The 12,252-nt window shown below is 51.0% G+C and overlaps 1 protein-coding gene across 1 annotated transcript in view; it reads left to right on the top strand.

Annotated features, from left to right (window-relative positions):
* SYNDIG1L (synapse differentiation inducing 1 like) overlaps positions 1-11,034 on the top strand; it is a 16,862-nt gene extending 5,828 nt beyond the window's left edge. The window contains exons 2-4 of the mRNA XM_015632341.2: positions 5,884-6,342; positions 7,555-7,692; positions 9,295-11,034. Coding sequence (XP_015487827.1) covers positions 5,914-6,342; positions 7,555-7,692; positions 9,295-9,453 — 726 coding nt within the window. The 5' untranslated portion in view covers positions 5,884-5,913 and the 3' untranslated portion in view covers positions 9,454-11,034. The remainder of the gene's footprint in view (positions 1-5,883; positions 6,343-7,554; positions 7,693-9,294) is intronic.
* The last annotated feature ends 1,218 nt before the right edge of the window (positions 11,035-12,252 follow it).

Genomic DNA, 12,252 nt, shown 5'->3' with positions numbered 1-12,252 from the left:
GGGCGGCGCGGCCGGCGCTGCGCGGAGCGCCGGGGACACCTGGTGGCCGCCTGGCGAGCGCCGGACGCGGCGGAGGCGGGGGACACGGCAGCCAGGAGCTGCATAGCCTGTGTGCAGGCACTCCGGTGCCAAGCTGGGTGCTGCCGGCACGGCTGCCGGGAGGCGATGGAGAACTGCTCCCCTGTTGATGGGATGCCCACGGGCAGAGTGTGCAGATTGCTGGCACCGCAGCTGGGGACAGGGAGGGGAGGGAGCCCCAGCCCTGTAGAGCTCCTGGAACGGCTTCTCCAAAACCAGCCCGGCTCTTCCCTGCCAGCCCCAGGGATGAATTTGCTGCTCCCTACCATTAAGAGCGACACCTTAGTTCTGAGCATAGCTGGGTCAGAACACTGCCACAAAGAAACATTTTTGTCAGAGACAATAAAGACCCAATTTCCACCTGGAAATTGCCCAATTTGACTTGTGATCCTTTAAAAGAAGCCCATCACATCCCAATTCTCAGAGCAATTTAGTCTCTGTTGGAGCCAGCAGCCCTTTGGTACCGGCTTTCCACCTGTCAGGAGATCAGAACAAGCATTTTATTCACTCCTTTCCAGCTCTATCAAACCAGCTGCATCAAAGGTGTGAATCAGATTCTCTACATCACAAATGCCTCAGCTATCCTCCCTCTAATCCAAGTCCAGAGGCTTTGTGTCACCTTCCTTCCCTCCTGATCCTCACCAGCTCTTTCTCCTCCAGCAGCTTCATGGTCCTTTCCTTCTCCATGTCGGTGGCCAGGATCCAGCTCTCTGTCTGCCTCAGATGTCACCTTGCTTCCCCTGCCCCATGCTTCTTGCCCACTATTTCCCTTCCCACTGCTGTTCCTACTTTGCTCTTTTGTTTCTCTAGGCACCAGCTTTGCCAGCCTCATTGGGGCTGTCAAGTCTCTCCACCCTTCCCTCCTGTCCCACACTGAGACCTGCCTCTCCCACATCAGCCCTCTGACCTTTCCAGCCCCCAGGCCACCTCACCTGATGCTCATGCCACAGCAACCTTTCCCAGGAGTGGTGAAGGCTTTGTCACACCCCAAGGATGAACAGCTCCTCAATCTGCATGCTGGTGCTGTGCCCAAGACAGAAGCAGTGGTATCAGATGAGCACCCATGGGAGTTCTTCGGTGTTGGCTGGAGCAAAACTGCTCACTACAGTCATGTCTGTGGGGCTGATGAAAGAACTTCCTTCTCCCCTTGAGCTGTGGCTCACCCTGCAGGGCTCAGGGCTGAGACATGCCAGGTATCCAAGCTGCTGCACAGGCTCCTATGGCTGAGAGAGGGCTTTGGTCCATTCCTGCCAGGCACATTGTCCATGAGCTTTCACAGCCCTTCCTTCTCCCCCCTCTCCAAAATGACAACTGCCCAAGTGATGCTGTGCCTTTGCTTCTCAGCAGCCTTTCTGAGATGCTTTTCTCTTGGGCAGAATCACAAGCTTGGATGCCCAGAGGCAGAGGTACTGTGTCCTGCCTGGACCTGAGCCTCTGCTGAGAAGATCTAAAGCACCTCCTGAGAGCTTCTAGGAAGATCTGGACTCAGGGACAAGTGCTCAACAAATCTCCTGTGCTTTCTTTCCTCTTCCATCAGGAGTGGGTCCACATCTGTCCTGGGGCTATGGCTGCTGTACCTGGCCATGGTGCTTAACCATCAGCTCGATCAGGAGCAGGCATTCACAGTGTCCCCTGCCCTCAGAGCAGCCAGGGCATGGCAGTGCAGTGGGACACCAATACCTGATGGCACCAACCTCCCCTGCTCCTGTCCTGAAGGGGAAAGCCTTCAGCCAGGGTGGGCTAACCTCACACTGGAGTCTGGGGACATGCAGCACAGCCACAACCTGCTAAAGAGCCCGGGGAGCAAGGCAGAGTGTTTGCTTGACAGGGCAATTAAATGATGATTGATTCCTGGAACAGCTACTTAATTCATCATTAACTGGCTTATCATAGCCGGCATCTGTGCCAAGGGTCCCTCTGAGAACTGCCTCAGGGGATGTGGTGTGGAGGTGAGATCTGTGAAATACGAAGCTAAATTTGCTACCTCTTTATTTTCATGGCTTATTTTGGCTCATTTTACCCGGTACTCGCTTTAAGAAGCTGAGAGTACACAACACAGCTGTGCATTTCCCACTCTGCTGGGGACTGCTGCAACAGGGCTGGGGAGTGTGGGGGCCCTGCTCAGCCAGCTGGTTACAGGAGCAGGGGGAGGCAGCTCGATAGGGAGCCAGCAGCTGTCAGGCAGCAGCAGAGCTGCAGCAATGGTTCAGCTCAACTAGGGCACCGCAGTCTGCCTCCTCCCAGCTGTGCCCAAGGTGTGCATGTGTGCTTGTATGTGCACATCCTCCCTGTGCACCATTACCTGCTGCCAGTACTGCCCAGGCTAGCCTCATGGGGCTAATGGATATCCACACTATCCAGTCTTGCTGGTAATCAGGACAGAAAATGGTCAATCTGTGACAATTTGTCTTTTACTGCTTTCTTGCTTTCATCTTCTGACTTCATTCCTCTTTCCCCAAGCTTGGTTATTAACAGGCTTGCTTTATCACCAGGCTTATTTTATTACTAGGCTTCCTTTTTTAAGTCCCTGCGTGGCTAAATTCCCTGTAGGATTCAGATAACCCAAATGGGGTTTGGGGACAACTGCAGGGCTGGTCTGACTCTCTCCTTCCCTGTGCATGTGCATGCAAGGGCTGGTGCTCACCTTCCATTCCTTCTCTAATGTCATCCCTAGAGGCTTGATGGCCCTTGTCTCTGCAAACCCAGACCATTCAGTACATGTTCCCTATCTGATGTGCTGATCTCAGTGACTGAGGAGTGGGAAACATCTCTAATCCCTCTGGTAGTGGGACTCTTTCACACCTTCACTGCTATTGCAGAGGAAGGTTTCAGCCTGGCTGCTTTCCAGCAGGGCTGAGCACACTGCTGTAAACATGTTGTGACACTGGCCCTCACTGTACCCTCCCCACTGCTGACAAATGCCAGGACTGGGCATGAAGGCTGCAGTTGCTGGCTCCTTTGCTTATTTATCAGAATCACTGTGAGATTTTCTTCTGTGCTTTTCCTCTTGTCCCTGTAGTCTCCCAGGGAGAGCATCAGTCCCAACTCCCAAGAGTGGAAGGCAGACAGGAAAAGAGATTTTAGTACAGGTAAATCTTTTATAATTCCAAAGGGTACAGGACTAGCGCAGGCTAAATTCTTCTAGCTGTAGTTCTGCCCTGTCCATGCTTTGTGCAGCAGCTTCAGGATCCTGACTCTGCTCTAAGGACAGCTCCAGGACAGTTTGAGGGACCAGAGAGGTTTGAGCTCACCCCAGTTCCCTGGGATGAAGCCTCACCCCTGCCCAGCCCACATTCACAGACTTCCCCATACTTCAGGAGTTTTCCCCATGATTTCTTTTGCTATCCACTGTTGCTCTTCCAAGGTATGTTCTCCCTAGGATGTTTGCTGCCTGCAAGCCCTCGCTGCCTCTTCCCCACAGCCCAGGTCAGTGAGACACCTCCCACCAGCCCTTCTAGCATCCTCTGGGACTCAACAGAACCCATGTCCAGCAGCAGTCCAGCTGCATAGATGCACTCTTCCCACACTTGTTCCCTGGCACCTCCCAATCAGCCTTTTAGGTTTCCAATTCCTCCCAGCTCCTTTCCCTTCTTTCTCCCTCCCACGCTGTTTCCCAGAGACTGCTACTGTGAACGTATGGCTTTTCTGTGCGGCTCTGCTCCTTCTCCAGCCTGTTGCTGAGGACCCAAAGTGAGAAGCACAGCAACTTCCACACAGGAAGCACCTGCTGCCCAGTGGCCAGCAGCCTGCCCGCAGTCCGTCTGCTGGTGTTTCTCAACACATTTGGAACTGACTCCCTTCAGCAGTTCTCAGCAAGATCCCACTCCTTCCTACCCTAGCTTGCTGCCAGAATCATTTCTTGAGATAAGGCTTGGATGCTGTACTCAAACTGTCAATTTTCTCTCTCTAGCACTGGGCTCCTGCTTTTGCTGCTGCTCTCAAATGACACTTGGTGACTGGTCTGTCCTTACTGTTTTGTTAAAAATTAAGTTGTTTTATTAGAAATCTAATTTGCATGTTAAGGTAAGCAAAGAAGAGGATCATGGTTTGCTTGCCTGAAAACTGGAATGTAGGTTTGAGCTTCTCTGTGTCTATGCAGAAAATAAAACCATCTTTGCTACAAATATGCATCTCCCTTAAATATTTTGAAAATACTTAATGGCCATCTGCTGCACGAGCCATTACTGGTTTTATAAGTAAAGTGGGAGACTGTCAAGGCAGGGGGTGGTTTTGGGAAGGGAGAAGTGAAGGGCATTCACCAAAATGCAGTGTTTTAGCAGCATGAGAGGGCTTTTGAACACTTCCATTTTCCTGAGCAGATTTTCAGAATGTGATGGCCACTGCCTGAAACAAAGCCATTGGACAGGTCCATTTAAAATCATGCACAGCTCCCAAACCTGCATGATGTGGTAGAGTTTGGCCAAGGAAACAGGACCACCTCAGCTTCTCACTCTCTAAAATCTTCAGTTCCACTATTTCTATTTTCTTTCTTGAGATTTAAGCCAAGGTGATGTGCTGTCTGTCAGAAAACCTAGTGCACCTCAGGGGTTTTTACAGCAGGAGGAAGTGTGACCCTGCTACACAGCATCCTGCAGAGGAACCAGTGACTGAGGTCTCTAAGGAGGACAGCAACATTTGAGGTTGCAAGGCAATAAAGTGGCATGGTCTGGGAGCTGGGAAAATGCTAAAGAGATGGTAAAACCTGGGCTCAGGTAGTGAAGAGGGCAAAGTAATTGTTTCTCTCTCCTGAGAATGCTGATGTTTCACTGCACTTTTTCTTTGTTCCAGGGTGGGTCAGGAAGCCAAAATAGTAAATACTCCTCTGAAGGAAAGGGGTGGAAGTATTTCCTCTGAGAAATTTTCATGGGGAAAAAAACATGAGAGCAGTACAAGGTTTCAGCACTCTGAAATGGAGGAAGGGAGAGGGAGGTGAATTTCCCTGAGGAAGAAACCCATGTTGACATTTGTAGCTGAGGATTTCATTTGGACTCAGCATTTTCTGAAGCTGGTGGCCCACAGCCAAAGCTGTCTGGCTGCCACTGTGCCCAGGGGTGGAGCTGGTTTAAACAGCACTTTGATGTGATGGATCATTTACTTAAAATATCATCATTTCAAAATGGACCGAACCCCATGGAGTCTCTCCTTTAATCACCACATCTTTCCTTTCCTTTTCACAGCTGGCTGAGCATCCAACACTCCCACCCCAGCCTAAATACCACCTCCATGTCCTCACAGCAGCCCCCTGGCTTTCCTTGGTGGCTCACTGGGGCCAGCCCCAGCTCAGCCTTGGATGAGTCCTAGAGAACTTCCCACGAAAGCCGGTTAGGTGTATATGTATTGTCCAGAGGGATATAATTCACCCTGCAACCTTCTCCTTTGGGAAGTCAGGGAGGCTCCTCGAGTGTCACCTCTCCTCGAGACTGTCAGTCTCTTATCTACTTCTGTGCTGTCAGTCATTGTCACAGCACACATTATGAACCAGCAGAAATGATGCAGGAGGTCCTTTCCTGTCAGGCTGCACAGGGCCAGCTTAAGATGCATTATAGATACAGCAAGCCCTCATGTTAATCCAGCCTGAATCAGATCACCTTACTGCAGGGCTGCATCCTTATCTTGCTCCCAGCTGGGGAGATAGCATTCAAGCTGTGCAGAGGTGGGGAGGGGTCTTGTTCTCTCCAGTATCACCAAATTTTTCTGTTCCCACTAGCCTCTCAACATTGGCTGTTACATGGGTGAAAGGCTTTTCTGCTCCCTTGCCTTGCTGAAATAACAGCCTATTCCCTCCCACCTGCTCTGCTCCTGCAGGATCTCCCCACCACCACCACTGCCGGCAGCATGGAAAGCGTGCGTGAGCTCCAAAACCCACTCTTGGCCAAATCCAATGGCCACCTTCGCAGCAGCTATTCTTACCACCAGCATCACAGCCAGGACTACCCCAGCCATCGCTGCCAAGGGAAACTGTATTCCTACATATTCCAAAACACTGGTGGTGCCAGGACTCACCAGCTGCTGGATGCCAGTTCCCTGCAGCTGGCTGTCGAAGCTTTGTACGGCCCCAGTTTCATCCTCGTGAAGGATGAGACTGCTCTCAAGGCCAAGGACAGCAAGATGGAAAGCTGCGAGACCACTTTTACAGAAAGCAAAGAGTCTCCATCTGAAGCTCCTGAAGGGCATGAGGCACAAGGGTCCTGCCTGGTAGAGAGTGACATCCGCATCCAAACGGTTTCCTATGAGGTGGAGGAAGAGGAGCTCCAGGAGTATGAGGTGAGCTTGGACAGGTGGGATAGCACTAAACTCCTGTGGTCATTCTTTCTGGTCATTGGCTCAAATTCTTGATAATTTATTGTCCCTTCTTTACCCAGAACTCCCCCAAAAATCCTACCACCTCCTGCCTCACCAGCCTTTCTGTGCAACCAGTATTTCTTCTTCCTATCATTTCTGCTCCTTTTTCCTCACTGCTGACCTCAGGAGGTCAGCTTCCCTAAGAGCAGCCTGGCTGCCTGCTGCTGGGAGCAAAAGGGATGTTGGTCTCTGCAGGACCCTTGGGAAATGGGAATGCTTTGACAAGGGTAGCCTGCTGCTGCTGTGGCACTCGAGCTAAAGAGAAACAGCAATTCTTTCATAACAGCAAAATCCACATGCATGATGGCAGCAGCTGAGAGAAAGCTTTATATACATAAAGACAGGATGAATCCTGCACAGGAAGAACGAGAGCTGACAAAGCAGCCTCGTTGCTGTGTTGTTCCCTGTTATGGCTTGAGCAGTGGTGCCAAGGCTGGGAAACATCATCCAGGATCTTGAGAGGTGGGAGAGGATCCCAGAGCTCACTGGAGCTGATGCCTGATGACCCAGCACAGCTCTGCTTCTTTCGGTGTTGGTGATGTAGGTGGCAGCAGGGATGTCCCCACATCTGTGTCCCTTCCCCTCCAAGACACATCACTTGCAGGGTGGTCTGAGGCTGGCCCAGCGGTGCCCAAAGGCAAGGGGGCTCAGCATAGCCACTGAGCAGTGACTCACGAAGGGGACAGGGCATGCTGCCCCTGCAATGTCACTCCACTTCAAATGCTTTCCCTCACTTCCTAAATTAGTCTAGCAGGATATTGATCTACTAGTCTCTAATGGGGATAAGTCACTTTGTTTAAGTTTGTTTAAGCTGACAAACAGTCAGTTCTGCCAAAGCTGAAGATATTTCAGTTTAAGATTCTCTCTAATGCAGGGAAATCCCAGACCCCCAGCATTTGCTCTGGCAGGAAGCCGAGAATCCATTTCACTCTTGAATTTGCTGAGCTATGTTGTTCCTCATCAAACCATGCTGAAGAGTCTAAAATATTTTTGAAATTTACTCCTTGAATTTGCCAGTGGGAATTGTATGAGAACATGATGGGATCAGGAGAGAGTGGGAGCTGGGAGGCGAGGTGCTGAGATGCAGAGCGGCACGGGGAGGTGGGCATGTGCTGAATCCATCTGGTTTTGCAGAGCGACTCCTCCAGCGACAGCGAAAGCGAGGATCATTTCCTGATGCTCCCCCCCCGGGACCACTTGGGCTTGGCCCTTTTCTCCATGCTGTGTTGCTTCTGGCCCCTGGGGATTGCTGCCTTCTACTTCTCTCAAGGGGTAAGGAATGCCTTTGCTTGCCTGCATGTGCCAAGTGCTAAAGCAAGGGCCCTGAAAGCCACAGTGGCCCATGGAGGTGACCAACACCTTTCTGAATCTAAGGCTCACCTCTGTGCCATGGCCGTAACTCTGAGGGTTAAGACAAAGGGTGCTCCTGGATGTCTCCACAGTTGTTACGGGATTGGAGCCCCTCCAGTTCTGGTGTGGATTACTAGAGGTCAGGCTTTTCCTTTGGGTTTTCTGGAAGTTATTTAGGGAACTGGGGCTCCTCTTGCCCCCTTTCCCAGCTTCTCACCCTCCATCCAGGTTCAGGAAAATGGGACATTTCCTATCTGTCTTCCCATTCTCCAGTAACGTGAAGGTTCTACACCACAACCTGACTGACGCAGCTCATGCCACAGGAGCCAGGCTGCTCTGGGGCTGGACACAAAGGGGAGCGTATTGTCCACAGTTCCTCTCTTGTGCTTGTTCCTGATGCACATTGGCTAACCTGTGGGAGCCAATGCCAGGCTGGCAGAGGCTGGAGAGGCAATGGCCCTCAGGCTGCAGCAGCTCAGAGGAGCTGCTGAGTCCTTGAGGGTTTAGCCCAGAGCCTGGGCTCACTTAGATTGCTGTTGACCCAGAATAATTCATGCAGAGCCAGGGGATTTACTGCACAATTGCATAGATGCTGCTGTACCAAGAATAGATGGGAGAGGCATTAAGAAGTTAAATCAGGAGAATAGGAACAGAAGTGGAAAAATATATTACATGAGTGCCTGGCACAGAGCTGGTGAGAGGCAAGGGAAGCATTAATTGATTAGGACCCCAAGGAGCAGTTGATTTTACAATTTTCTACGTAGTGCAAGATAGCCCAGTGCAGTCTCCACCTAATCATGTAGGTGGGGCAATTTATATCTAGCTCCATTTTCTATAATTACCCCCTTTGTTCACTCACTGAGGCAAGGACCATATCTTTGTTTGGTGTCTTTTCACATTGAGTGCATTGGTGCCCACTGGCAACTTGAACTCAAGTAGTAGGTAGAAACTAGAGCAGCTTGGAATATGCCCTGAGCACTCAGAGAAGCTGGAAGTTGCCATCCTTTTCCAGAGTGACAAGGATCTGTCTCCACTGCTGGTTTCATCAGCCCTTCAATAGCAAATAGACTTCAGCTGAAAACACCATGCAGGAAAAATCAGGTGGCAGCACAGCTGGACCAACAGACTGTGCCATCAAGAGTCAGCTCCGAGCCTAGGCACTTCTCGTTACATCTTTGTGTAGGGTGTGCTGGTACCTGGTCAGTACCAGACAGCCATCACCCTGTGCACTGAGGCCTTACAAGGGTGCAGCCACTCACAGCTCTGGCTGTGTGCCCACATAGGTGCTGTCAGAAGTAGCTGAAGCCCATGCTTCCCCTGGAGGCAAAATCCACCGGGAAATGTGTGCAGGTGGCACTGCTGTTCTGAGCCCTCCCAGACTGACAGACACCTTGCTGTCTGTCCCAGCCTCCCTGGGGCGCAGTGGCCAGACAAAAAGCACTGACCCAGTAATGAAACAACTGCATGCTGGTTAAAGGGCAGGTTGGTACAGCTGTGAGCAACAAGCATTTCTTCTCCTTCCAGACCAGCAAGGCTGTCTCCAAAGGAGATTTTCATCTGGCCAGTTCAGCTTCCCGCCGAGCTCTCTTCCTTGCCGCGCTCTCCATAACCATTGGCACAGGAGTGTACATCGGGGTGGTGGTGGCACTGATTGCTTATCTCTCGAAGGGGGGCCACGTGTAGCTGCCACCTGCATGTCACTGCCATCCCTGGCCGCTGACCCTTCTGGGATTGAGCTTTCCTGCGGAGCACACAGCACCAGTGCCTGCAAGGGCTGCTTGCACAGCAGGGCCCCAGCATGGATGTCCTGTGCAGGTTTTCTTCCTCTTTCAGACAAACAGTAGACCCATGTTCTCCCTGAGGCTGTGGCGTGCAACCATCTAACAACAGGGAATTGAGCACCAGCCTGGCTGATGGGACAAGGAGGAGCACATTTGCCTGGTGGAAGATGTGCAGGAGAGAAACCACACGCTGCTGCTGGGCTGGTGCGACCACCCTGATTTGGAGCTACAGCTTCCCTTCTCAGCCCCTCAGCTGGGAGATCCATCACTTGCCCAGGCTTGGCCCATGAAGGGTACACACAGGGAGAAGATGGAACACAGTGCCAGGCAATGACTGCTGCTTCTTCTGGGAGGCCAGAGTCCTGGTGGGGTCTCCAGACTCCTGTGATGGGGACGACATTCTCACTTCAGTGCTGTGGGGTGGCCTGACCCCTCAGCTGCAGTGAAGTAGGAGGACAGAGCACAGAGAAAACTAAGAGGCGTGCTCTCTGCATCCCTCTGCAGATAGACCCCTCATCCATGGGAGAACATCCCAGTTGCTGGTCTATCCCAAATCAGAAACAAGGAGGAAGGCAGGCTGGTGGTTGCACAGCATCTCTCCCATTGTTGGCACAAGCTGGTAAAGACAGCAAGGTTTCCTCTGTGTTAATTGTGACTGCCATGATGATCCCAAGTCAGAGCCCTCATAAGGTTGTCTCAGAGTGCTGGGCCCTCAAAAGATTTGTAATGGAAATCTCTACCTACGAAGTGTCCTGGGAAGGGTGCTGGCCTGAAGGATTCCATTCCTTCTACTAGGTCAGGGCCCTACACATGAAGAGGGATGGAAAGAAAAGGCTGACAAAACCTGCAGAATCTGGGGTGGGAGTGCTGTTTATGAGGGGATGAGATCCAGAGAAGGAAGAGATGTGGAAGGAGCCTGAGACACAGGGTGACCTCAACACACTCCTGATGCCTTGGAGAGAGGAATCTCCATCCATCCAAAAGCCTCTGGTAACAAGGAAATACCAAGTAACCCCCCCATACATCTTACTTTTGCATATTTGTATATTGTCAGCAACACATTAAATGCTTCAGAGGTGGGTATGAAGGCAATGGTTGCCCCAAAGGGCTGGCATTAAGAAGCCATGCCTCACCCCCCGCTCTCCAGCATCTGCCTTTGACCATCCCTCCTCTCTCTGGTTCCCCTGTTGCCTCTTTTTCCCATGTGCAGGAGACTGCAGGCAGACTCTGGGCATCTCTCACCCCCTTCCCAAGAGTTTCTGGGCAGGCTGCAGCCAGCTTTGCAAGAGATGCAGCATGTTCTTCCAGCTGGGTGCCATTGAAATGTACATTTCATCCTAAAGAAGCATGTTAATGTCTGCGATTGCCATTGTACTTGAACCATAAAAGAGAAGCGCATCAGAGGTCTGTACAGAAGCTGGTCTGAAAGTTCCTATTATGTTTTTTAACATGGAAGAACTAATAAAAAAAGCAGGAGAAAAGACTCTGTTTATAATAACGTGGAGCTGGCTATCAAAGGGGCAAGTTTCACAAGAGTGCTGCACTCACTTAAACCTGGAACTGTTTATGCTGTTCCTAAAGGAAGTTATAATCTAGCTGGTGTCTGGGTATCTTGGAGGGAGATGTATTTCAGCGTAGATCACAGTGGGCAAATACCACTGAGAGCGGGATGGTGGTGTAGGCTTTTCTTTCCCTGTGTAGCTGGACAAAAACTAGCGAGAGAGACCAGAGCATCTGTGTGTAGTAGAAGCATGAAACCTACTTGAAGAGGGGCAGAAGAATACAAACATCAGGAGGAAATAAGCAGGTCTTGCTTCTGATAATGGACAGAGAGGCAGAATTTGCAGGGAAGGACTGGCATGTCCAAAAGAGATGAGGTGGCCTTAGAGAAGAGTAATAAGGGGCAGACTCACCCAGCACCCATGTGGTGGTTTCCATTCCCCTCTCCTGCATGTGCTCAGCCGTCCTGGACACCCATTCCTCCAAATAACCAAGCAAGAGCAATATTTCAGGAGAGGGGACATCTGTGGGTGTATCTGCAGCTGGGGTGACCAGCCCTACCACCCCCCAGCTCAGTGCTCCCCCAGCTAAAGCCCTCCTCATCTCTCCCCTTCAAGTACCCCAGAATCAGCAAGGCTGGGGAGTCCCTGCTGATTCTGGTCCAAAGAAAATTATTTGGGCCTCCAGGCTAGAATCTACAATAAGATACAGCATTTGCTTCTGAATTTGTAATTCTTCCAGCTGGTTCCCTCCAGGGCCTTCCAAGGGTGGGGGGTCCAGCAGTCTTCAGCCCACTTCCCACAGCCATTCCCTCCCTCTGAACCCCAAACTGCTTCTTTGTCTTTTTTTAATTGGAGATGCATGGAGAAGGAGCAGGCTAAAGGGCCAACAGAATTAGAGTCTTTTCCACTAATAGCCTGAATCTTTGATGAACTTGTCAAAGCAGGGGAGAAGGGGCTGTGCCAGAGCATCCCTAAGGGGGGCATTATGCAAATGGAGAAATTAGTCGGAAACAGCCTGAAGGGAAACATGTGGTAATTGAAATCCGAGGAAGAGCATGATCACTGCTAAATAACTTATTACAAACTCACAGCATCTGCTGTAGCTGCCTAAACAGAAGGGAAGGAAGCAAAAAGGCAACAAGACACAGCAGTCAGGGAAGGTTCAAGCTCCAGAAATTTGATTGAGCTAAAAAAAAAAA

Source organism: Parus major, chromosome 5 (assembly GCF_001522545.3).
Source record: "Parus major isolate Abel chromosome 5, Parus_major1.1, whole genome shotgun sequence".
NCBI lineage: Eukaryota > Metazoa > Chordata > Aves > Passeriformes > Paridae > Parus > Parus major.
Note: the sequence above shows the minus strand (reverse complement) of the source record. Positions and strands in the feature narration are given on the sequence as shown.